The sequence below is a fragment of the Chelonoidis abingdonii genome, chromosome 2 (genome assembly GCF_003597395.2).
Source record: "Chelonoidis abingdonii isolate Lonesome George chromosome 2, CheloAbing_2.0, whole genome shotgun sequence".
Lineage (NCBI taxonomy): Eukaryota > Metazoa > Chordata > Testudines > Testudinidae > Chelonoidis > Chelonoidis abingdonii.
Genome location: NC_133770.1, coordinates 217,549,279 through 217,576,277, shown reverse-complemented (window position 1 = coordinate 217,576,277; position 26,999 = coordinate 217,549,279). Strand labels below are relative to the sequence as shown.

Below are 26,999 nucleotides of genomic sequence, written 5' to 3'. Positions count from 1 at the left end.
GCTGATTCAGTTGACTTGGGCTCATAGGGCTAAAAATATCCATGTAGATGCTCAGATTAGGGTTGGAGCCTAGTTTTTTGAGACTGAGGGAGCGTCTGAGTACCTGGGGCCTGAGCCCAACTGCTATTTTTAGCCCCGCAGTCTGAGCCCAAGACAGTTGATCAGGTGCCTGAGACTAGCTGCTGTGGGGTATTTTTGCTGTGTAGACGTAACCCAAGTGTTCAAAGTAGTCTGAACAAAATTGCTATGTATATGTATTTCATGTTTAATGGCTGATTGTGGTAGGCCCAGGACTGTTTCATAAATTTGCCTTTTGAAATCTCTTCTGAGATTTATCATCAAAGTACACTAACAAACTGCAGGAATAAATCATTCCAGTTGGGATGTGTACATGCCATCTTCTCTGCTCCTTCAGTACTCTTATACTATATTTACGTACGGTGAATTGGTGAGCTAGACCATGTCCATGCAGGTCTAAAAAGACACACAGTCCCTTGCAGACAAGAAGAAATTTCTTTTCCTCTCTTCCATAACAAATCATGTTAAGTCAAGTTCAGTATCCTGACAGCTTTCTAATTAAGATGGTAATGTTATGAATTCTTTGTCACAGAATCAGAGTGACTAGTGTTCTCTAAAATTACTTTCTACTGATATCTATGTATGAAGTTATTGTTAAATGCCTTAATTCTACTCTTTTTCCCCACTTGATTATAATTTGTGACCTTTTTTATTTAAGGAACTCTGCCCAGGTTTATTTTTTGATAACGTTAGTGTTTGTTGCGATGTTCAGCAGCTTCAGACTTTGAAAAATAACTTGCAGCTGCCTCTGCAGTTTCTCTCCAGGTATGCTGACAAACAGCTTGAAATGATTAGCACTTTGTAACGTGAATGAATAAAAACACATTCTGTTAGCTGTCTTTATGATCTGACAAAAAGAAAATAGCATTTTTGTGACTGAGGACTTGGCTACATTGGCACTTTACAGCACTGCAACTTTCGCGCTTAGGGGTTTGAAAAAACACCCCCCTGAGCGCTGCAAGATGCAGCGCTGTAAAGTGTCAGTGTAATCAGAGCAGCAGCACTGGGAGTGCGGCTTCCAGCGCTGCACTCTACACCCGTAAGGGATGTGGTTTACAAGCAGCGCTGGGAGAGCTCTCTCCCAGTGCTGCGGCTCTGACTACACTCACACTTCAAAGCCCTGCCGTGGCAGCGTTCCGAAATTTCTAATGTAGCCAAGCCCTTAGTGAAATTGGTGTTACTGGGGAAAGCTTGTCAGGAAGAAAACTTCATGGGAATGATTGGGAGAAACTTGTATTCAGGGACAGTGGTTCTTTCTATTGTTCACCACAGGAATGTAGGCTCCCTTTTGTCATGTCTGGGCCCCACCCAAAGAACAATCCAGATTTGTTTTACTGTCTGTTTAGTTTAAACATCACCTTTACAGTTCCTGCCATTTTTGGTGGTAACAGGGCAACTCCCTAAGTTTGTTTCTGAGTTGGTTTTTACTCCTTTCTTCCATCCTCACAACACTGCTGAATTGCAGTTAGGAGAGACAAGTTTTCTTAGGAGTGACATTTGATGAGGAAAATCTAGAATTATTATGTAATTAGTAGATGCACCACTTAAGCATAAGTCTTGATAGAGTAGTTTGCAAGACTGAATTACTCATATTTTGAGTCCTCAGTAGTTTTAATTGTAAGAAACATTTACCTTTTCTGGTAATCTCTGTGTGTGTGTGTGTGTACACATGTATGAATCAAATCCCATGTTTAACTGGCTTTTTTTCTTCTGCAGATGTCCATCTTGTTTTTATAATTTAATTAACCTGTTCTGTGAGTTGACTTGCAGTCCACATCAAGTTGACTTTTTGAATGTTACAAATACTGTACCTTATTATGATCCTGTCACACAAAAGAACAAAACCAGCATCACAGAACTACAGTATTGTATTGGAGAGAGTTTTGCCAATGGTAAGCAAACCCAGTTCAGTTACTGTGCTACTTGGGTATGGTATATTGTGAATGCCTCATACTCCATCCAGATTTTCAGATAAATATGTTGTCTTTCTGACCATAGACGTCTTTCAGTAGAGGAGCTGGGGGAGAGGGAGTGGAAATTATCCTTTTGATCATTTGACATTTGCTTGTAACTTACCTTAGAATCTCTTTCTTGGCCCAGGTAAATGCCTAAAACTATAGCAACAGACCCCTTAGAAAAGTTTTATAATAATAAGCTGCTTAAAATATTAACGTGAATGTATAATTTCAGTTCTAGAATGACCACCTCTGGTTTTGCTGAAGTGGTTTTGCATTATTATTGTAGTGCCTAAAGGCCCAATCAAGATTGGGTCCCCATTGTGTTAGACGCTGTACAACATGTAATAAGAAATAGGCCTTCTTATGAAAATCTTAAAGTATTGTCATTCAGGTCTGAGAGAAACAATGAAGTCTTGCATGAACATATAGTGGCTTCAAGGTTTGGTGTAGGGCTTTCATTTTTGACAGTTGTAGAAAATTGCATTTTGTTTCAATGTGACAAATGAAGTCTAGAGACTAGTGCAGTAAAGTTGCTCCTGTTTTTCCATAAAGCACTGCTACTTTTTAAAAATACATGACAAAAGATTAGTCCTAGTGTTTTCCCAATATTTAGGAGTATACACAAGAAACTAAGACAAATATTATTCTTACAGAAGTGTAAAAAATTAAACAGTTAAATTCAGTCGATATTACATTTTGAACCTTTATTGTAACTGGGTCTCCTGACCCAGTTGTAATTATAAGGTAGATTTGACCTCTCAGTTGCCTTCTTATTTTCATGCTGTGTTCGAGATTATTTGGAATAAAAGGCTGAATAATAAAAATGTACTTCATGTGGTAGTTAAGATGGCCTCCTGGAACATCCTCCTCCTTCTAGGTACTCAGGGTTGAGTATCCCTAGAAGTTCCTCCATTAAGTACATTAGGATTTGATCAAATCAGTTTTCTGTCAGTTCGTTCGTTCTCTCTCTCTCTCCCCTCCTCTCCCCCTCCCGATGTAAATTCTGCATCTGCTGTTTAAAGCTTATGGCATCTTCTGTGAATTTAAAGAACTAAATTTGGACTTGTTTACTTCCAGAATTCAAAATGCAAAATAAACTTTCAAAATTGTATTGTTTTGTTTAATAGCACGGACTTATTATACTTTCCTAATAACATGTTTTCTAGCCATGTATAATGCCTGCAAAGATGTGGAAGCACCATCAAGTAATGATAAAGCATTGGGGCTACTATGTGGAAAAGATGCTAAAGACTGCAATGCTACCAATTGGATTGAGTACATGTTTAGTAAGAATAATGGACAGACTCCTTTCAGCATCATTCCTATTTTTTCAGGTAAGAAATGGAAATTTTTTTCTTCTGTGTAAGGCCTGTGTCCTAAAAATAAGTGTTTACACTGTATGCATTGTTGTGGGGTACAGGTGGTAGTAAAATCCAATAATGTACTAGAATAACATGAGAATAGTATATTACACCAATATAAACGTATAGTTTAATACTGAACTAGAGAGGATTTTAATTGTTTTGGCTTCTTGGTGATTGTTGCTGGATGTTAGTGTTGTTGAGAAGCACCACATTACACTGAAACAAGATAGCAAGGTAGATAATTAGCTCTTTCAATAGTGATTAGAACAGCAAATTCTCACTATCTTCTGACTGGATCCTTTTATTCAGTAGTAAGAGGTGAGCTGTTCAAAAGGCAAGCAGTTTAAAAATCTCTGCACTATTTCTTAATAGTTTAGATTTCTGAGAGTTTACTTGGAGTGAGAAAAGTGATTAAAGTTAGTTAACATTTTTAGTGAAGCTGGACCTAACTGTGACCCCCCTCTCTCTAGTGTAGACAAGTGCTAAAAGTGTGAGGGGGAGTTTTTTCCCCAGTTCATCAGAAACAGGTTGAGAACCACTGGCTTGTGCCAACTGTTTACCATTGTGAGCCGCATATGCAGCTCTCTGTATGCATATATACTACCTGTATGGCCCTGAGAATGTCACGTTGGCCAGAGCTGTGAGCTGATTGGGCTGCAAGTGGTCTGCGGGTTGAGGACTACTAGTGTAGTGTAAGCAGTCCTTCCCATTTTATATCTGAATACAAATTTTTCCTAAAATGTTGAATTTGCATACTGTAAAATGTTACATGTGTTTTTAAGTGTGATTTTTGGTGCTAAGAGTGAAGAAAATTAATAGATTTTAATTCATATATATTTTTTAAAACCACTTCTTACTGCTTGCTCTAGAACAGGGGTAGGCAACGTATGGCATATGTGCAGAAGGCGGCATGTGAGCTGATTTTTTTTTCAGTGGCCCTCAAACTGCCCGGGTCCTGGCCACCAGTCCAGGGGGCTCTACATTTTAATTTTAAATGAAGCTTCTTAAACATTTTAAAAACCTTATTTACTTTACATACAACTATAGTTTAGTTATATATTATAGACTTGTAGAAAGAGACCTTCTAAAAACATTAATGTATTACTGGCACACAAAACCTTAGAGTGGATAAATGAAGACTCGGTACACCACTTCTGAAAGGTTGCCGACCTCTGCTCTAGAATCATCTCTATATTGCCAAAGTTCACAACTTTTATTGCTAGTTTTATGATGTTGGAGACTTTTCTTAAAGCCCCAGCTTCTTTGGGCCTGTGGTCATATGAGAATCTCAGGTTTCATATTTTTAAAAGTAAGTTTCTAGCCCTCATGGTTGTGGAGACAATTCTGAAAATGTGACAGAAGTGCATCCTGAAGGCTCAAAAATCAAATGGCAAATATCTAATTTTGATGGGGCCTGACTTGTAAATTTTGAACATTTGCGGATGGCAATACCACTTTTTTAAAAACAAAGAAACACAGAAATGAAATGAGTTTGCTGCTTATAAATGTGACAGTCCTGTGGCACCTTATCGACTAACAGACGTACTGGAGCATGAGCTTTGGTGGGTGAATACCCACTTCGTTGGATGCGCATCCGACGAAGTGGGTATTCACCCACCAAAGCTCATGCTCCAGTACGTCTGTTAGTCGATAAGGTGCCACAGGACTCTTCGCTGCTTTTACAGATCCAGACTAACACGGCTACCCCTCTGATACTTGTCACATTTATAACTAATTTCTCTCTTTTTTTAGATATTTCTGTCCATGGAATGAGTCCTATGAACAATGCTACCAAAGGCTGTAATGAATCTACAGATAATGTTACAGGACCATGCAGCTGTCAGGACTGTTCCCTTGTTTGTGGTCCCAAGCCTCAGCCCCCTCCACCTCCTGCACCTTGGCTTTTGCTTGGTTTGGATGCTATGTATGTCATCATGTGGATCGCCTACATGGGATTTTTACTTGTATTTTTTGCAGTCATTTTTGGAGTCTGGTGTTACAGGTAAACAAGCAATTTAAAGTGCTCAATATTGATGCAAATAAACTCTTATTTTTTCTGTTAACATGTTCAAAAATTATTTTGCAGTCTGGGAAAGTAAGCAGAGTTTTGTGCTAAGAACAATAGTACTGTTTTCATGTTCAGTATGTAGAAATAGCGTAGTAAATTGTTAACATTACCCATATAGGTATGTTTTTAAAAAAAAATCTTACCTTACATTAGAAATGGAAAAGTCAAAGTTCTCAGTAACTTAGCCATATACAGTGTGTATATTTATATGCATTTGAATATTTTCATAGTCACATTTGTATAACCTTGATATCTCCATTTCCTGACTTTTTGCATTTAAACTTATTAGCGTAGTCTATTGCATTTAGCTTTCTTCATTTTTAAGAGCACTGGAGAGAGAGGACATTCCTTGTATTCATTATCACTTTAAATGGCCCACCAGAATTAAGTTTGTAACCTGAAGTGAATGCAGAGAGATGAGTTCAGAGCTTTGCTGCTGTTTTGGCTGGGGACAGTTTTCAGCAAGGGTGGGTTAACAGAGCACCAGAACCCTAGATTTTGTTCGAGGCAGCTGTTCTCATTGGGAGGGATGCATACTTCTAACAGGAAAAATTGGGAACTAAATTCTTGGGGGGGTATAGTAAAATGTTCAGAAAATTGTGGAATTCTGATGCAGTTGTGGCAAAGAGCTGAAAATAGCAGGCTACACAAACTACTTTACTTTCATGTTCCTGATTCCCCCCCCCCCCCCACCTGTCCCTGCAAGGGAAAGATCAAAAGCAAGTGGAAGATCTTGTTGTGCATTTCATTAAGAGTCTTACAATCTAATGCATGTAGCAGCAGCTGTTGTGCCCAGTCAGGCCAAGCAGGGAGAATGTGCAGTTATCTAATCCTATATGTCTTATCCCAAAGGTCTCTGGTAGGCCTGTGGAAGTCACATGAGAGAGCTACTTTGCATGCTCACTAACTTGAATTTGAAAATTATGTACGCCATCAGTTTATTATCCTTTGCAGAGACTCTCTCATTGAGAAGTAGCAAGATGTTAACTTCAGAATATTTTTCTTCAGTCTTTTGTTGTGGGGGGAGCTTAAATCTTAAAACTTTCAGCATAAAGTGTGTATACTTTTCATTCTCCCATAATATAAAAATGGCTAAAGAAACTTAAACTCAGCCTTCTCCTACTATCTACTGCTTCCTCTCAAGAATAAATAAATCACCTGTGGCCTGAGACAAAGCTTTGGAAACATTTCAAGCCCAAAGAGTAACTTTGAAAAGTTACAAGCAAATAAAAATAAACCTGTGTCCAAGGATTTTTCAAAAAATCTCCCACCGTTGTATCTAGACTATAGAGTAGCACTTCCACCATTGCTAAATATACTGTACCAACAGTGGAAGTGAAAGTCTAAATGACATAGTGGGTACATCTACATTGAAATAAAAAATCCCTGGCACAGCTGTGGCTGACCCAGTCAGCTGATGCGGGCTGTTGGAGCTCAGGCTGTGGGGCTAAAAACTGCAGTGTAGCTATTCAGACTTCTGCTGCAGCCTGAGCTCTGGGACCCTGCAAAGGGGGAGGGTCCCAGAGCTCAGCTCCAGCCTGAGCCCAAATGTTCCTCACAGCCTCAAGCTTGCAAGCCTGAGTTTGCAGATGGCCCAGCTCAGCTGTTTGCTTGCTGTGTAGGCACACTCAGTGGAGGAAAAACTCTAAAGGCCTGTCTTCACCGGTTGGTTTACACCAGAGATGGGCAAACTACGGCCCATGGGCCGCGTCTGGCCCACGGGACCCTCCTGCCCGGCCCCTGAGTTTCTAGCCCCTAGTCCCTCCCCTGCTGTCCCCCTTTTCCTGCAGCCTTAGGTGACAGAGCTGCGAGCTCCTGGGGCAGCGCAGCTGCAGAGCCCAGCCTGACCGAGCGCTCTGTGCAGCGTGGTACCATGGCTGGCTCCAAGCGGGTAGCGTGGCTGTAGCACCGCCATGCCACAGGTGCTCCAGGCAGCACGGTAAGGGAGGTGGGAGCAGGGGGTTGGATGGTCAGGGGGTGAGGGTGTGGATAGGAGTTGGGGCAGTCAGAAGGCATGGAATGGGGGGTGTGAATGAGGGCAGGAGTCCTGGAGGAGGAGGGCAGTCAAGAAGTAGAGGGGGTTGGATGGGGTGGCGGGGGGCAGTCAGGAGACAGGGAGCATGTGTGGGGGGGTGGATGGGGCAGAGGTCTGGGGGAAGTGGATGGGGGGAACCCCCTACCCCCTCCCCTAACTGGCTCCATACAATTTGCGGCCCTTAAGCCAAAAAGTTTGTCCACCCCTGGTTTACACGGTGCTGTGACAACAGCAGGAAACCTTTGTCTATGCTGGTTTTCCAAAGGCTCAGTAGTGGCAATAATAGAACTCCATGTATAACTTTTGACAAAAGCCCTTCCTGTAGCTGTGGGAGTATAAATATACAGACCCGTAACAATGTGATACAGTGGGAAGTGTAATAAACAATAACTGCCTTGTGACAAATGGTCATGAGCATTGATCTCATCCCTATTGAATTCTGAAAAAAATACCCCAAACACAACTGAAAACAAAAGCTGTTGAACTGATGGTAAACATGGCCTGCTTACTAAGCATTCTCACAAATGGCTTGTCTACCCTAGAGAACTGTAACATCTTAACAACAGTACAATCAAATCATTGAAATCTATAGTGTGGTGTGGGCAGGCTAGCCAGTCTGACTAGTGTAAACTTAAGTACATTCACAGGCACCTGTCTTTGCAAAGCTGGGGCTTGTGAGAGTAACCATCTGCAGCAGAAGACCTGTCACCAAGAGGGGTGGTGATCCATTAGGTCTCCTAAAGTCTTAGCATATATCTATGGAGTATGATCAGTAATCTTAAAGGAACTTCGTATTCGGACAGGATGTGTGTTACAGTGGAAGCAAGTGCTTGCAACACATCTAATGTAGACAAAACCACAAAACACATTAATGCTCGGATCTACACTGGCTACCAGTTGACTTCTGGGTTACAAAGCTCTGAGTATCTTGACTGACAGCTGTGAAAGGATTAAGTGGGTTTTGCTGATTCGCTGAATGCAATTAGAGAATCAGCAATTCACTAATGGATTTAACTGAATGTGGATGGTGACTGTTCAGTAGTGGGTCAGTCCTTCACTGTGGAATTTACATCCTCCTGTGGTTTTCATGAGCCTGGATTGTGGGTCATGCTGCAATATTACATTTCCCCAGTTTGTGTGTGCATAGATTCTAGGACTGGAAGGGACCTTGAGAGGTCATAGAGGTCAGTCCCCTCCCCTCAGGCAGGACCAAATACTGTCTAATATAAGTGAAGTTCATTTGGGGGTTAGGAAGACTTTTCAAGGGAGAGCTTTTTAACATTCATATTGTGCTAAGATGATTTTGATAGTCACAAGTGGAAACAAACCTAACTATATTATTTAAACTGAAGACCATGGAAGTAGATGTGGTTCCTGGCCTGCAGCGGTTATCTAACAGGATGAACAACTTAATGAAGGGTGGGTGGCTAAAGGCACAAGGAAATATATACAATATTTTTATATTCTGTACACTTGGCTATTTGTTTAGCTTTATATGTATAGACTTGGTGGGTTTTTTGCAGGTGTCACATCAGAGTTGGCTCTTCAGAAAGGGGTTTAAAGAAGTTGTGACCATATGGGTCTATTCAGGGAAGGCCTAACTAGTAGTGTTTGGAGAGTAATACAGACACGTTTGGGGGGGCGGGAGGGAGCGTCTGGTCTTTCAGTCTTTACACTTGCATTTTAAAAAAAACAAAAAACTATTGGCAAACTTTTTAGTCTAAAACATTAAACCGTAAATTTCCAGAAATAGTTTCTTAATGATCTAAGTTTAAGGTGAGTTTAGATGTCAATTTCCCTTCATTTCTAAAATATGACAAATGTAAGATGCATAAAGCTTATAGTGAAATACTGTTTGTGACGATATTGGTTAGAGATAGACCTAAAGTGGAATGCTTACCAATTCTGATCCAGACTTTGGATCGCCTGATTCACCTCTGTTACTGTATATATTGCAATAGTACAGTGCTGGAAAACAGTTCTTTGATTTTTGCAAGAGAACCACAGACTGAATATATGATCTGTTTTGTTCTGCCTTTTTTTTTTTTTTTTTTAACAGAAAAAGGCATCTTGTCTCCGAGTACACTCCAATCGACAGCAATATAGCCTTCTCTGTTAATTCTCGCCATGACAATGGTATGTCTGGAATCATGATAGGATTTGATTAGATATTATTTCCTTCTCTGAGATGTGGACCAGAAGAGGCTGAGACACATTTTAGGAACCCCAAAAGACCACCTAGTCCAACATTCCTGCCCTAGTTGGTTCATCTTAATTCAGTTTTTCTGCACTTTCTTCATACTGTCATTGTCTGTCTGAGCTGACTTTATATAGAATTTGGGAGTAACATTTAAATGCAGTCCCAGCCAAACTACTTTTTGACATGATTTGACTCATCATTGTGGATGGGGCCAAGTTGTGGGTCCACATACACTTGAAAATTTAGCCATGCCGATGTATAGTTGTTTGGCATTCTTAGGAATAATTTTTACTTTCTCTTGTGATTAGGACAGCATAATTATAGAGAATCAGGTCATGACCTAACGTGATTTTAATGTTCTACAAATGTCCTGTCCCATCCACACTACAAATAAGTGTTAAAGCCACGATGCCTCTAATCCTGCCAATCATGGGTGTGCTCAAGTGTGGGTGGTGGGACTATCTAGCATGTTGTTTTTTATAAACATGGCTCTATCTAATTGTTCCACACTGGCTTGCCACATTGTTAGAAACTACTGTAGCTAGAACAGTGTTTTAGCAGTTTGTTTTCTTTTGCTTGAGCCTCTTTGTTGATAAGACCTTTATCTTTGGTTTATGGTAGTAAAAAAAAAAAAAATATCTAGAATCAATAAATGATCTTCTCTGTAAGGATGCCTGGAAGCATCTGATTGACCCAAAGAAATTACTGGATAAGAAAATAGTTCATTTTAATAGTTTGGATCTTGTATCTCCTCTTCCTACAGGGGAGGCTTCCTGTGGTGAAAGACTTGGTGAGAGGTTTGAGAACTGTTTACGGCTCACATTCATGTCCTGGGGGGCTTTCTGTGTTAGAAATCCACGGCCTGTTGTTCTTTTCTCTCTGGTCTTCATTGCCATGTGCTGTTCAGGCATGATGTATATGAAAATCACTACAAAACCTGTAGACCTTTGGTCATCCCCAAGCAGCCAAGCTCGCAAGGAGAAGCAGTACTTTGACACTCACTTTGGACCTTTCTTCCGTACTGAACAACTTATTATCCGAGCCCCACACAGTAAGCCACACATCTACTCACCATACCCATCAGGAGCTGATGTGCCTTTTGGGCCTCCGCTTGACAAAGACATCCTATACCAGGTAACCTGGATTTTGCAGGCCTATCTATGTGGAAGAGCTGCAACTGCAATGCTTATGCTCAAATAAATTTGTTAGTCTCTAAGGTGCCACAAGTACTCCTGTTGTTTTTGTGAATGCAATGTGTTTTGCAATACTTGTAGTATCCTAAAAGGGATTAATTATCAGTATGAAGCTGGGTTTTGTTTCCCCTATGTGGTTAGTATACAATGTGAATTTCCACCAAAAACTAATCTGTTATAAATATCTAAAATGTATTGTCCTCTAGAGTTAGCAAAGAGACTTGTGGCAAAGTTCCTCCTCTACCTTGGTGGGTCCTGCGCTTATTGGTGGATTTTGCTAGCCTCCGAGATCTTCCTGTGTTGGATCAGGAGTCGGGAGGTTTTGGGGGGAGGGAACCTGGGCCCACCCTTTGCCTCGGGTTCCAGCCCAGGGCCCTGTGAACTGCAGCTGTCTAGAGTGCCTTTTGGAACAGCTACATGACCGCTACAATTCTCTGGGCTATTTCCCCATGGCCTCCTCCCAACACCTTCTTTGTCCTCACCACAGGACCTTCCTCCTGATGTCTGTTAACGCTTGTACTCAGTCTTCTAGCAGCATGTCCTCTCACTTCCAGCTCCTTATGCACACCTCACTAACTGGAGCGAGAGCCTTCTTATACCAGGTGTCATGATTAGCCTTAATTCTAGTAACTTCCTAATTGGCTACAGGTGTCCTAATTAGTCTGCCTGCCTTAATTAGTTCTAGAAAGTTCCTGAGTGTTCTGGAATAGACTCTGTTATCTTACCCAGGGAAAAGGGATCTGCTTAACCTGGAGCTAATGTATCTACCTTAGACCACTCTCTCTTTTAGCCATCTGGTCTGACCCAGTCACAGACTGTAAGAATTTCCAATCTGCCTTGCAGCAAAGGGCTAATCACCTTCCTCCCCTTTGTCTGCCCCTGTTTTAAGCTCCTGTACCTTCATTCCCACCTGCTTTGAACCTCAATATGTATGAAAAATACTAGTACTTAGAATAAAAAACACGTTTTGCTGCTTCATTTGCTGTGTGCTTATATTAAAAGTATGGTACCCAGCTCAGAAACAGCCAAAAATGCCCCATGACTTTTAAATATATTTGATTTTACCCCTAGAAGACAAATAGTCTTTCCGCTCCACAAATGCCTTCTGACAATGCTGTTTGAGTTACAGTGTTTTTTGTTTCAGGTGCTAGATTTGCAGAATGCTATTGAAAACATAACTGCTTCTTATGACAATGAGACTGTAATGCTGAAGGACGTCTGCCTGGCTCCTCTTGCTCCCTACAATAACAACTGCACTATCCTGAGTGTGCTCAACTACTTTCAGAACAGTTACTCCGTTCTAAACCATTCAGTTGGGGATGAGTTCTTTGTCTATGCCGATTACCACACTCACTTCTTGTACTGTGTCCGGTAAGCAGGACCACTAAATACATGCTTTAAAAATATTTGTGTACTGATGGACTCTTAAAAACTGTTTTGGGGTTTGTTTGTTTGTTTTTTCCATTTGACATGCTGTATCCAATACCTCTGAATTTTTTTTCCTGGTTTATTTGATAGAATGCCATCTGGGTGTGTACTTTTGATTGGTAGTATAGCATCTTTTTCCTGCATTTCCATGTCTACCAGCACTCCACTGGGGTTTTTCCACAGTCATAGTGATGGATGCAGAACCAGAGACTCATACAGAGGTTTGAGCAAACCCCACCTCCTGGAAAAAATGCAGGATGTTGTGCTTCAAATCAGCAACATGAGGATTCCTGACTTATTTCTTCAAGGCATTAAAGAGAGAAAAATGTTTTTTCTAAAGTAAAATACTTCTGTACTAGAAATTTTAAAAGGCTTCCCTTGTGAAATCTAGTTGTGGTTTTTGAAGATTTTTTTTCAGCTTGAAATATTTTTTTAAACCACAATAAGTAATTTACAGATAAGCTTTCACCTTTCAGTTTACATTACAAAACAAGCAAATTGTGTTCAGTTTACAAATATAGTTATTGCTCTATCACTCTAATACCGAGCATAATCACTGTAACACTGTAAACAATATGCAAGTGTACAAATTTTCAATGCTGCTTTGTACCCCCAAATATCACAATTTATTGATTCTTTTTTTAAATAATCTGAATATATTTTGCAGGGCCCCAGCATCTCTAAATGATACAAGCGAGCTTCATGATCCCTGTTTGGGAACATTTGGTGGACCTGTCTTTCCATGGCTAGTGTTGGGAGGATATGATGGTAGGTGTAATTGCAAATAGAGCTGGAAATATTGTTCATGTACTTAAGGTTGATGCTTCTTAAATTAGATCACTATTTTTGTAGGTTTGTACAACTTGTACTGTGGTCCCTTTGTCTCTTCATCAGTGTGCATACCTTCTATTTACTTATAAAGTGCCATGGACATCTTATGGTGCTGTATAAATGTACTCCAGAGAGTTGGGGTCTGGTAAATTGCCTGCTCGCAAGAAAGATTAGATAGTCATGTGAGGATGTAATGACTTTCTCCTAGACTTGACCGAGGAGGGATGGAAACAAACTGTTTCAGAAAGGCCATTAATATTGTGGCATGTTAAGAAAAAAAAATTACAGTTCCTGCTAAATATTCAGAACAGAACATACTGTGTCCCACGAGTTCCACCTGTCCTATGAAAGCTCTCCGTGTTTGTGCGTGTTGGCTTGTTAAAAATATTTAAAAGATTTAGAGGGAAGGAATGAATTAGACAAGAGTTTGAAGGATGGTTGGAGGTGCTCTGGCATTTTGGATCACTTAGAATAGAGCAGAGGAGATGGGATAACAGTGATGAAAAGTAATTATTTTAGGGAAGTCTTTAGATACTCAGAACTGGGAGGAACAGGATTATTTTTAAAATGAACACTATGTAGTGCCTCCAAAGTAAAATTTGGCCCCATTGACCTTGACAATGTCCCTTTTGAATATTTAATGTGAGTGATAGGGTAGGGTCAAGGAGAATCTAATCTCAGTCATTTCAATGAAGAACATGTTACATGTGATAAATGTGTACTCTGAGAAACTTAATGTTTTTTTTTCTAATTGCCCAATCTTGTTCCATTTAAATAAATGGTAACTCACTGGAACTTCAGTGCTAAGGGATCAGAGTTTGTGTTACGGAAAATACAACATTAATTTGTATTTTTGTTACTTTGATTTCTGTTCTTTAATCGTGACATGATTTGAGTGGGGGTGAACAGGAGTGCTACTCACTTACACGCTAGATCAGGGGTGGGCAAACTTTTTAGGCCAAGGACCACATCTGGGTATGGAAATTGTATGGTGGGCCATGAATGCTCACAAAATTGGGGGTTGGGGTATGGGAGGGGGTGTGGGCTCTGAGGTAGGGCCAGACATGAGGCTTCAGAATGCAGGAACGGGCTCCAGCTGGGGGTGTGAGCTCTAGGGTGGGGCTGGGGATGAGGGAGTGGGAGTGCGGGAGGGGACTCTGGCAAAAGATGAAAGGTTAGGGGTGCAGGAGGGTGCTCCAGGCTGGGATGATGGGGTTTGGAGGGTAGGAGGGGGATCAGGGTTGGGGCAGAGGGCTGGGGTTCAGGAGCGGGTCAGAGGTGCAGGCTCTGGGCAGCACTTACGTCAAGCAGCTCCCAAAAGCAGCAGCATGTCTCCCCTCTGGCTCCTACGCGGCAGCACGCCCAGCCAGCCCTGTGCACTGCCCTGTCCGCTGGCGCTACCCCTGCAGCTCCCATTGGCCATGGTTTCTGGCCAATGGGAGCTGTGGGGGCAGCGTGCAGAGCCCCTGGCTGTCCCTACACGTAGGAGCCAAAGTGGGGACATGCTACTGCTTCCGGGAGCCATGCAGAGCCGTGGCACGCATGGAGTGGGGCAAGCCCCCGACCTCGCTTCCCAGCAGGAGTTTCAGGACTGGATTAAAATGTCAGAAGGGTCAGATGCAGCCCCCAGGCCTTGGTTTGCTCACCCTTGCACTAGATGTATAGGCACAATATCTATATGAATTGCTTTATTTAGGTTATAAACTACTTTAGGATTACCTTTCTTAATACTTACGATATCACACTTACCAAGAATGTTTCTCCTGGATGAACTCCAATATTCTCATCAGCCCGTGTGTCCCTGCAGACGAAGTTTCTCTGTAATAGTTTATGGGTGCTCCTGACATCTGATGAGTGGTTGCACGTGACTAAGCAGATTGGATTCAGTGGGACACCAGAGACAGGAAATGAGGTGTTTGATTTTAATGGGGTTTGTTTCAAAGAGAGAACTTCACAAAAAGTACCCTGCCTTCTTGGCAAAGAAAGATCTGTGTCATGTTTTCATAGTGGGTTTTAGCGTGTTCTCCCTCCAACCTCTTCCTTTTTTACGTATAGATGAAAACTACAACAATGCTACAGCCCTCGTTATTACCTTCCCTGTCCAAAATTACTACAATGAGACACACAAGCTGATGAGAGCTCTGGCCTGGGAAAAAGAGTAAGTTTCTTGTAATTGAGACTAACTGTGACAGTTGGAGTAAGTTTATTTTTTCTCTGAGCTTAGCAGACTTCACAGCAAAGACAATGTTCTAAACATGCACTGAGAGTACAGAATGCTTCTGTAAATAAATGTGAAGTGTGACATGGATTTAGGATTGACTGTGCCAATGATCCTACAAAGCCGAATCAAAAGTGTAAACTTTCACCTTGTGTATAACTTTGTTTCTGATGAGAGCCTTGTTTGGCACATAAACCAAGACTTGTATCTCTGTGCTCTTATCAACAAAATGCTATCAGGCAACTGAGGAATCCTTGTGAAAATGTTTATGTAGGTCTCACTGAAATAACTCTTTCATTTCAGTCTATTTCAGTTTCACAAGCAGATTTACTTCAGTAGTTGTAGCAGTTGATCTTGTGAACCTTTTTTCAATTGCCTGTATTTGAAATTAAATTAGTCATCTTTTCAGACTCTAGAGAACATTTGCTCTTCTGTTTCTTTGTAGAGACTCACTTTCTCCTTGAGTAATTGTCATTGTCACGTCAAGGGACTGAGATTGGGTTTACTAAAACAACTACCAGTTCTGTGTGGCAGCTTACTGTGAGAGAGAATAAGCTATAAGAAAAGCATTCCTATATTTGTGGAAGATGAGACAGAGAGGGTGGTTGGGGTAGAGTGCATTGCTAATTGGTGTCTAATGGTTTAGCATCATAAAGTCCTCTCAGCTGCAAGTTTCTGGGGCAGAGAGGAGAGCTGCAAGTTTCTGAGGCAGAGAGGGCTTGTCTAAACATATGTTGTGCTCCTTTAACTAAAAGTGAGATGTTAAACCAGTGGAACTTTGTGTAGGGGCACTCTTACATTGACTTTTACCTGTAAACCAGGTTTAAACCAAAGTGATATGAATGTCTCCACACAAAGTTGTACCAGTTTTTTGATAAACTAGTTTAATATCACATCTTTATTTAAATTGGTGCAACTCTGTGTCTAGACCTGCCTGAAAGGTAGGTATTTGGTGCTAGGGAATGTTCCAAAGTTTTGGGATGCAGATCTGTCATATGTTTGTTTAAGTCATGCCTTCCTCTCATTCCATAGCACCATCAGTTACATTGTAGAGGAGTGGGAATGGGAAGTGTTTCTGATGTTCACCATGATAAAAATGGAAGATCTAGAGCAGTGGTTCCTAAATTTAAACTTTAACAACCTCTGAACTCCTTTCACTAAAATGTCAAGTCTCGCAAACTCTCTCTTAAAAATGAATATTTCCAGGGATTTTCTCCTTTACCTGAGTATAAATTATAAAAACAGTGATCTTGGAAATATATAAAATTTGTTTTTCTGACATGCTTATTACACACTATTATTAATAATTATTTATCATTACAATATTTTAATTACATTATGAAAACAGCAACTCTTCCAAGATCTCACTTTCGTAGCTTGTATCACTTTGAATAAGCCTGTTATAAGACAAGGTTCCTATCCTTCATGAAGGAGTATCAAATGTGAAACAACATGAAAGTATTTAAGGGGGGAGGGATAGCTCAGTGGTTTGAGCACTGGCCTGCTAAACCAAGGGTTGTGAGTTCAATCCTTGAGGGGGCCATTTAGGGAAGTGGGGTAAAAATCTGTCCGGGGATTGGTCCTGCTTTGAGCAGCAGGTTGGACTAGATGACCTCCTGAGGTCCCTTCCAACCTATATATTCTATGATTCTAAAAAGCCAACTCAGAGTTCTACCTACACAAGCATTCAGGTCTTGAGCAGTCCAGGCAACCAACGCACGTTACAGCAAAGCTTAAACTTGTTCATAATTTAAAAACAATACTAGCTGCCTATTTAATTTTAAAAACAGCAAAAAATATCCACCTCCCTTTCCATTTCTGATAAGGAGTCTTGAAGTTAAATCTCCTCAGTGTGATAGATATGCTTGCTCTGATTTGGCTTAGCTCTTGAAGTCAGGGGTTGCGGCTGCTGCCCTGGCGCTGCCGGGTTCCTAGGTACAGCTTTGTCCACCACTAGGGATTTTTTTTCCCAAGAACCCCTGTAACATTTGCGAACCCCCAGGGGTTCACAAACCCAACTTTGGGAATTGCTGATCTACAAAGAAGTGTCGTCTTAACTACCATGCAGTCTTGTGCAGAAGGGATTGATACAGCGTGCTTAACATAAAGACTTATCTTGATGTTTAAAACCTTTTCCTACCATCTAATTCTGTCTTTTGAGGGATAAGCAGCAAAGAATCCTGTGGCACCTTATAGACTAACAGACGTTTTGGAGCATGAGCTTTCGTGGGTGAATACCAGTTGTCAGATGCATGTAGTGGAAATTTCCAGGGTCAGGTGTATATATGCAGGCAAGCTAGAGATAATGAGGTTAGTTCAATCAGGGAGGATGAGCCTGTTCTAGCAATTGAGGTGTGAAAACGAAGGGAGGAGAAACTGGTTTTGTAGTTGGCAGCCATTAACAGTCTTTGTTAATCCTGAGCTGATGGTGTCAATCAGCATCCCAGCTATCTCCGTGACACCACTGATCCTTGAGGAAACTACAATGCATTGGTGACCTTCCAGAAAACATCCATCCACACCATGGACGTAGAGCTCTTTACACAAACATCCCACACACAGATTGATACAAGCGGTCAGGAACAGTATCCTTGATGATGCCACAGCACAACTGGCTGCTGAGCTCTGTGCCTTTATCCTCACACACAACTATTTCAATTTTGATGACACATATTATCCAGATCAGTGGCACCGCTATGGGCACCGCATGGCCCCACAATAGCCAATATTTTTATGGCCGACCTGGAACACGCTTCCTCGCTCTCATCACCTCACGCCCCTTCTCTACCTACGCTACATTGATGACATCTTCATCATCTGGACCCATGGGAAGGAGACTCTGGAAAAATTCACCACAATTTCAACAGCTTCCACCCCACCATCACCTCAGCCTGGAACAATCACATGGGAGGTTCCACTTCCTAGACACCACGGTGCAAATAAGTGATGGTCCACATTAACACTACCCTATACCGAAAACCACGACCGCTTATGGCCTACCTTATTGCCTCAGCTTCTCATCCCTGCAATCACACATCCATTGTCTATAGGCAAGCACGATGGTACAACCCGCATCTGCTCTAACACCTCAGACAAGAGACAACACTCTACAAACATCTCACCAGGCATTCTCAAAACTAAATAGACCGACGAGGAATCATAGGAAAACAGATCAACAGAGCCAGACGTGTTACTCCAGAAGCTACCTACTGCAGACAAAACCCAGAAAAGAAACCAACAGACTGCCATTGGCCTACATACGTCCCAGCTAAACCTCCCAACGCATCATCAGGGATCTAAAACCATCTGACAATGATCCCTCACTTTCACAGCCTGGGTACAGGCCAGTCTCCCACAGGGCAACCTGCCAACCTGAACCAATATCTCACCAGTAAACTGCAACACCAACACCATATAACTCCGAGCCTCAGAAACAATCCATGCAAAAACCTCGATGCAACTCTGCCCATCATTTACACTAGCGACACCATCACAGACCTTAACCGATCAGCAAACCATCACTGGTCATTCACCTGCCCACCATCCACCAATGGTAATATTCATCAGTGCCTCATCTGCTACGTACATCGGCAAACTGGACAGTCTCGTACGGAAAAGGATAAACGGACACACATCAGAATATCAGGAATGGCAGTGTACATAAACCTGTAGAGAAACACATCAACCCCTGGCCACACTATAGCAGACCTTAAGGTGGCCATCCTGCAGCAAAAAAACTTCAGGACCAGACTTCAAAGAGAAACTGCTGAACTTCAGTTCATCTGCAAATTTGACACCATCAGCTCAGGATTAAACAGACTGTGAATGGCTTGCCAACTACAAAACCAGTTTCTCCTCCCTTGGTTTTCACACCTCAACTGCTAGTCTAGAAGATGCCACAGGATTCTTTGCTGCTTTTACAGATCCAGACTAACACTGCTACCCCTCTGACTTTTGAGGGATGGGTGTACGGTATGTTAGTTTGAAAAAGATGTGGCTCCTTTTTCTTAGCTTGGTGTTTTTAAGAAAACATTTGTTTTTCTTTTCAGGTTTATCAGCTTTGTGAAAAACTACCAGAATTCAAACTTAACCATTTCATTCTCTGCGGAACGAAGTATTGAAGATGAGATAAACCGTGAAAGTAACAGTGATATCAGTACTGTTTTAATTAGCTATGCAGTCATGTTTCTGTACATCTCAATAGCCCTGGGACACATCAAAAGCTGCAAAAGATTCCTGGTATGCTTAGTTTATGTTGAAAATAATATACATCATCATCATAATGACGTCTTACATTTTTGTTTGTGTGTATATAGCACCTAGCGTTCAAAATAAGTTAAAACACTAATCTTTGTAACACCTTCAGTTTGGTAAATAGTCTAATTTTCATGATCAATATTTTTATATTAGCTAGCAGTATTAGCATTATTATAAAGCATCCCTAGTTTTTCATTATTTCTGTCTTACCAGAGTGGTGTGGGTTACGAATGGCTTCTCTTTTTCTAAGAGAATGAACTGGGAAATCCATATCTCACTTGATTCCCTTTCCTTCCGTCATCACATCCCCCTTTTTAAAAAAAACTTCTGTCATTAAATAACAAGGTGTTTTTAGTCATTTCTGAACCAAGACCTTTCAAATTAGGTGCAGCTTTACTCTTCAGTTTCACATAACAGAATCCTGAATGTTTAAAAAGGGCTATGCAGTAGGCAGCCTCAGTGTAATTAGTAAAACTACTTGATTTATCATACAAATCAAGACTACACTCCTAGAATGGGAGATGTGTTCCAAATTTTCTGGTTGGAATGGCTTTGACAGATGTATTTTCATTACAGTTAATATTGTGGGTTTTTTGTTTGTTTGTTTGTTTTTTTTTTTGTTCTGTTCCTTTGTCAGGTGGATTCAAAAATCTCTCTGGGCATTGCAGGCATCCTGATCGTATTGAGTTCAGTAGCATGTTCTCTGGGTATCTTCAGCTATTTTGGAATCCCACTAACACTGGTTGTTATTGAAGTCATTCCATTTTTGGTGCTAGCTGTTGGGGTAGACAACATCTTCATTATAGTTCAGACATTTCAGGTATTATAATGATGTCTTGTGTTTTTAATGTGTGCGTATTATATTAGCTCGTACTTTAGGGCCTCCATCCTGTAAGGTGCTGAATACCCTTCACTTCTACTAAACGCAGTAGAAGGTGTCTGGTACCTCGCAGGATGAGGTTTGTCCTGAGAGTTGATTTGGGGGACAAGAGCCAGGATGATACTCAGGATTGATATTTAGTGACTTGCAGTATCTCAGTGTGAAGAATGTTGCTGATGCAGCTCTTTACTTTTAGTATTACAATTATTTTTGGCCTCTGGACTGTAAATTTTAGGCAGATAGAGTTCATGGCCTCATAGCAATCAGCGGTGAAAGATTTCACCATCGTCTCTCACTTTTTACTATCATCTTGGTAGACTGTATGTGAGCTGGATTATGGGGCTGAAATACTGTCTGTCTTATATACCATTGAGCACGAGGAAATAACTGGCACCCTTGTGGCATCTCCGCAAAGACCAAACATTTGAACAGGAGACTGAATTACCCTTTGAACCCCATGGGCTTTCTAGGTTCGGGTTGAAATGCGTTGCCAGGGCAGTGTGGGGAAGTTCATGCTGTGGCTGCTCAGGCTTTGTAGCTACTTGGTAGGTAAAGAGAGAGCTTCTGTCTCCCTGGCTGTAACTCTGGCACACTTTAGTAGCACTGATTGCTATAAATACTTAACGTTGACTTCACATGCCTTTTGTTTAATACTTTTAAGATGTTTCTCTGAAATATACTACTGTAATCCCTAACGAGTGAATTACATTTCCTTAAAACAGAGAGATGAGCGTCTTCCAGGTGAAACTCTGGATAAGCAGATCGGCAGAATCCTAGGAGATGTGGCTCCTAGTATATTGCTCTCGTCTTTTTCAGAGACCGTAGCATTTTTCTTAGGTAAAAATGTAGTCTTTCTTCCCCCCTGTGCTTGGAGATTTTGTAGTAGTTGCTGTGTATATTATTTATTCGCTTTCATCACCCTCTTTGTACAATGCTTAGCCAAGAAAGAATGTTCACTGTACTGCCTGAAAAAGTACAACCAAGGAACTAAGAGATCTCTACTAACAGTGAAATGAATCTAACTCCATCTCTGTGAAGTAGGCATTAGCCCCAGTTTGCATAAGGAGAAACTGTGGTGCACATGATTCCAAGTGACTTGCCCATGGCTGCACTTACAAAAAACGGTAGACTTAGAAATAGAAGCCACAAAATCTCCCTCTGATTACAGAAACTGGTTAGATGTATAGTTTGATGGGAGAGTGAGAAGATAGGAATAAGGAGTCTAGGAATCTGTCTTAAAGAACTTAAATATTCCCCCTCATCATAAAACCCACATAGTCTGGCATAATTTTATAGCCTTTTTCAGCACTATAAGAGGAATGTCTTGGCTGGCATAATGGGATATTTCAGCTCCTGTTTTAGGTGCAGCCACAAGATTGTATTGTGAAGTTTCCAGTGACTGCTTGCAGTATGTCTGATTCCCACTAGTGCTTTGCTTTCATCAGCGTAAATAATATTTTAATAGAATAGAACAGGCATTCTATAGTTTCTTACGTTGACTGCTGAGAGGAGAGACAAGGATAATCATGTTGATGGTATTCTGAACTAGTTTTAATCCATGGTTACTTGCTGAATAATTACATCTGTCTGTATGATACTGGAGTGGATTTTAACAGGAAGGTGTTTTTGAAATCGCCTTTTATATGCAGACCCCAAAGTGGTGTTCTGGCATCCAGGGATCAGTTGGATTCAAAGACAAGCAAGCTTTGCCCCATTTCTCTTCCCATAGCAAATGTGGGTTGGACAGGCGGGGGTGGCATATAGAGCTGCCTTTGCAGTTCCTATGCCACTTGATTTATCTCCCTATTCTGGGAGAATCCTCCAATGGCATTAGGTAGCCTTGCACTGGTAACTAAGCTCCAAGGCTGCCCCAACATACTTGTGAATAAGGCCCTGTCTGTATGTTTGTGCATATCATTTGGAAATTGGGCCAGGCCTAATGATCTGACCCTCCTTTTCTCTCCCCCTGCTCCTCCTCCCAGGGACTTTGTCTACCATGCCAGCTGTCCGCACTTTCTCCCTTTTTGCGGGAATGGCTGTGTTCATAGACTTCCTTCTTCAAATAACCTGCTTTATAAGTCTCTTGGGATTGGACATTAAGCGACAAGAGGTGAGTCCATTCTAATTCCAGTTCCATATACTGCAACTTCTGCATGCTACTGGGTGGTGACTGCATTAATTCTAATATGTTTTGGTTTTATTTTCTAGAGAAATCAAATGGATATTCTGTGTTGTATCAAAGGCGGGGAAGAAGACAGTGAAGTCGAGCACTCCGAGAGCATCTTGTTGCTGTTCTTCAAAGACTTATATTCTCCATGTCTGCTTAAAGACTGGATGCGACCAATTGTGGTATGTACACCTTCACTTATAGTGAGACTTGACCAAGAAAATCTTTTTGAACCAAATATAAATCATTCAAGAAAACTCAGAACTGTCTTAAAGACAGAACTAATGTTTAATTTCCACAGCATTACATACTTTTCTCAAAAATAATTGTTTGACTTAAATTACTTGTTTAAATATTTAGCAGTTGATATTGGATGCATTTTTAGTAGGGCTGTCGATTAATTGCTGTTAACTCACATGTTTAATTCAAAGATTAATCACGATTAAAAAAATTAGTCACACTTTTAATCACACTGTTAAACAATAGAATACCAGCTGACATGTATTAAGTATTTTGGATGTTTTCGTACATTTTCAAATATATTGATTTCAAATATAACACAAATACAATAATATGAAGTGTAGAGTGCTCACTTCATTTTTAGTACAAATATTTGCACTGTAAAAATGATAAAAGAAATAGTATTTTTCAGTGCACCTCATATGAGTACTGTAGTGCAAACTCTTTATCGTGAAAGCGCAACTTACAAATGTAGATTATTTTTTTGTGGTTTTTTTGAGTGCAGTTATATAACAATGTAAAACCACTCAGTCCTACTTCTTGTTCAGCCAATCACTAAGAAAAACAAGTTTGTTTACATTTATGGGAGATAATGCTGCCCACTTCTTATTTACAATGTCACGTGAAAGTAAGAACAGACATTTGCATGGCACTTTTGTAGCTGGCATTGCAAGGTATTTATATGCCAGATATGCTTACAACATTTGTATGCCCCTTTCATGCTTTGCAGGCCACCATCCAGAGGATATGCTTCCATGCTGATGATGCTCGTTAAAAAATAATGCGTCGACGCATGTTCATTTTCATCCTCTGCATCAGATGCCACTGGCAGAAGGTTGATTTTCCTTTTTGGTGGTCCAGGTTCTATAGTTTCTGCATCAGAGGGCTGCGCTTTTCAGACTTCTGAAAACATGCTCCACGCTTCATCTCGTTCAGATTTTGGAAAGCACTTCAGATTCTTAAACCTTGGTTCGAGTGATGTAGCTATCTTTAGAAATTTCACATTGGTACCTTCTTTGCATTTTGTCAAATCTACAGTGAAAGTGTTTTTAAAATGAACAACATGTGTTGATTAATCATCTGAGACTGCTGTAACATAAAATATATGGCAGAATGTGGGTAAAACAGCAGGAAACATACAATTCTCCCCCAAGATGTTCAGTCATAAATTTAATTCATGCATTATTTTTTTAATGAGCATTGTCAGCATGGAAGCATATCCTCTGGAATGGCGGCCAAAGCATGAAGGGGCATATGAATATTTAGCATATCTGGCATGTATATACCTTACAATGCCAGCTACAAAAGTGCCCAGCAAATGCCTTTTCTCACTTTCAAGTGATATTGTAAATAAGAAGTGAGTAGCATTATCTGTCGTAAATATAAACAAACATTTTTCTTAGTGATTGGCTGAACAAGAAGTAGGACTAAGTGGACTTGTAGGCTCTAAAGCTTTACATTGTTTTATTTTTTAATGCAGTTATTTTTTGTACATAAATCTACATTTGTAAGTTCAGCTTTCATGATAGAGATTGCACTACAGTACTTGTATTAAGTCAGGGGTTCTCAAACTGTTAGCCTCCATCCCAAACCCCGCTTTGCATCCAGAATTTATAATGGTGTTACATTAAAAACACTTTTTTATATATTTATAAAGGGGGTCGCACTCAGAGGCTTGCTATGTGAAAGGGGTCACCAGTACAAAAGTCTGAGAACCCCTGTATTAAGTGAATGGAAAAATACTATTTTATTTTTTTACAGTGCAAGTATTTATAATAAATAAATATAAAGTCAGCACTAGACCAGAGGTCAGCAAGCTTTCAGAAGTGATGTGCCGAGTCTTTTGTTCACTCTGATTGATTTAAGGTTTTGCGTGCCAGTAATACATTTTAATGTTTTTAGAAGGTCTCTTTCTATAAGGCTATAATATATAACTAAACTATTGTTGTATGTAAAGTAAATAAGGTTTTTAATTTAATTTTGAATGAAGCTTCTTAAACATTTTAAAGTGCAGAGCCCTTCAGAGCGGGGGCCAGGACCTGGGCAGTGTGAGTGCCACTGAAAATCAGCTGGTGTGCCGCCTTCGGCACACGTGCAGGGGTAGACAACCTCTAGCACTAGACACTTGTCTGTGTTGTAATTGAAACCAATATATTTGAAAATGTGGAAAACATCCAATATTTATATAAATGGTATTCTATCATTGTTTAGCAGCGCGATTAATTGTGATTGATCTTTTTTTAATCGCTTGGCAGCCCTAATTTTTAGCAACCAGAAGTAAAATAAATGGTTTTGTTTTTTTTTTTGGATTTGATACTTGAGCCAACTTTCATTTAAATGCAATGGGAAGACTCCCCGTTGACTTGAATAGGAGTTGGATTAGACTCTTAGTTCCCAACTTCATTTGCTACTAATTGGTTCTGTGATATGGTTAACTCTGCTAGTAGCTGGCATTCTTGAGTCAGTAATATGGTACTGTATTTCATTTGGGCTTTGATTGTACCTTCTCTCTGAGGTGAAAGTAGCTCTTCTTTGAGCTTCTGTCATCACCATACCAGTCCAAGCTGGTATACTTATTCTGGAACTTTACTGCATGGTAGAAATATAATGGATGATTGATTTCCTAAAATGAGGAGTATTAACACATGGAGTCACTGTGTAGGGATGAAGAAGTCTTTAAAACGGTTCTCGTGTGTCATTTCTTACAGATATCCTTGTTCGTGGGCCTTTTGTCATTCAGTATAGCAGTTGCTCACAAAGTAGAGATTGGCTTGGATCAGTCTCTGTCTATGCCAGATGTAAGTATTTTGTGTTAAAAAAACTGTGGGGTTTTTTGGTTTTTTTTGCAGAAGGAAATGATTTAATCAGTACCAAATAATTGAAACATGTCACCTATCTCTGACTACACAAAAGGTGTCATGTTACAATTCCTCAGCATTAACACAGTACAATACAGACCTGTTTAAGCTGTCCTGATTGCATGTTAACGGACCATGAGTTAAGAGGGTCATGCTGAAATATCTTAAGATATCTATATACACATATTCAAAGCATCCCAAATACCGCAGGCCTATCTGTTAACGGCGCTTTGCAAGAACATACATTCTAATGTGTAATCTAATAAAAACGTTATTACTACACAGGGGTGAAAGTAACTCAGGACACTTACCGGTAAGGGGCGGTGCCTTGGGCAGAAGGGGTGGGGCTAGAGGTCAGCATCCCCCAGCCAGCCCTTCCAGGCGGCCTGGTCTGCGCTGCCCGGGGTTCCCATGGCGATTTAAAGAGCCCGGGACTCCAGATGCTGCTGCTGCTCCGGCCCTGGGGCAGCTCTTTAAGGTCCCTGCCCCTTCCTCCCTCTCCCTCCCAGGCGCGTGTTGGCGGCCAGGGGCAAAAGGGGCAGGGACCTTAAAGCACTGCAGGGTCCTTGACAGCGCTTTAGCGTGCTGCCCCTTCTCCCCCCCCCCCCATCAGCAGTAAAGATGTGCAAAACATTTCCGCTCTGCACTTCCCATCGATTTCTATGTCAGTGAGCAAATTTGTAGTGCTACATAGCAAGTTCCTGTACCGTGTGTTAACAAGTCTCGCGTGTTAAATAGGTAACACTGGGAGGCATGGTGCTACTGTGCATAAATGGTTCTGGGCTGTACGGATTAGAAACATCGACAGACTGAGCTGTTTGAGATTTAACTCGTTTTCTTTTTCAAGGACTCCTATGTAATGGATTACTTAAATTATCTCAGCAAATACCTGCATGCCGGTCCTCCGGTGTATTTTGTCCTAGAAGAAGGGCACAGCTACACCTCTTTGGAGGGACAGAACATGGTGTGTGGTGGAGTGGGATGTAATAACAATTCTCTTGTGCAGCAAGTCTTCACTGCAGCAGAAATTGACAGCTAGTAAGTGCAGCATTTTTCTCCTACTGATCTCTAGAGTAAGTAGTATAGCTAAAGTTGCCCAGCTTGTCTGTGACGGGTTCAGTCACAGAGACCCCCTTGGGACTGTCACCTGACATGCTGAATTTACTTCTGAGCCCGTTTTCCCTGCCAGCCTGGGACTCCAGAGTCCTGCCTTGTTGAGCCAGA

At 40.9% G+C, this 26,999-nt stretch overlaps 1 protein-coding gene across 1 annotated transcript in view; it reads left to right on the top strand.

Moving 5' to 3' along the window:
* NPC1 (NPC intracellular cholesterol transporter 1) overlaps positions 1-26,999 on the top strand; it is a 56,746-nt gene that overhangs the window by 17,138 nt on the left and 12,609 nt on the right. Inside the window, exons 3-18 of the mRNA XM_032795813.2 lie at positions 737-843; positions 1,795-1,970; positions 3,203-3,370; positions 5,153-5,402; positions 9,563-9,639; positions 10,467-10,837; positions 12,041-12,267; positions 12,992-13,092; positions 15,211-15,313; positions 19,423-19,612; positions 20,268-20,450; positions 21,233-21,347; positions 22,493-22,620; positions 22,719-22,859; positions 25,626-25,715; positions 26,623-26,813. Of these exons, the coding sequence (XP_032651704.1) occupies positions 737-843; positions 1,795-1,970; positions 3,203-3,370; positions 5,153-5,402; positions 9,563-9,639; positions 10,467-10,837; positions 12,041-12,267; positions 12,992-13,092; positions 15,211-15,313; positions 19,423-19,612; positions 20,268-20,450; positions 21,233-21,347; positions 22,493-22,620; positions 22,719-22,859; positions 25,626-25,715; positions 26,623-26,813 (2,618 nt within the window). The remainder of the gene's footprint in view (positions 1-736; positions 844-1,794; positions 1,971-3,202; positions 3,371-5,152; positions 5,403-9,562; positions 9,640-10,466; positions 10,838-12,040; positions 12,268-12,991; positions 13,093-15,210; positions 15,314-19,422; positions 19,613-20,267; positions 20,451-21,232; positions 21,348-22,492; positions 22,621-22,718; positions 22,860-25,625; positions 25,716-26,622; positions 26,814-26,999) is intronic.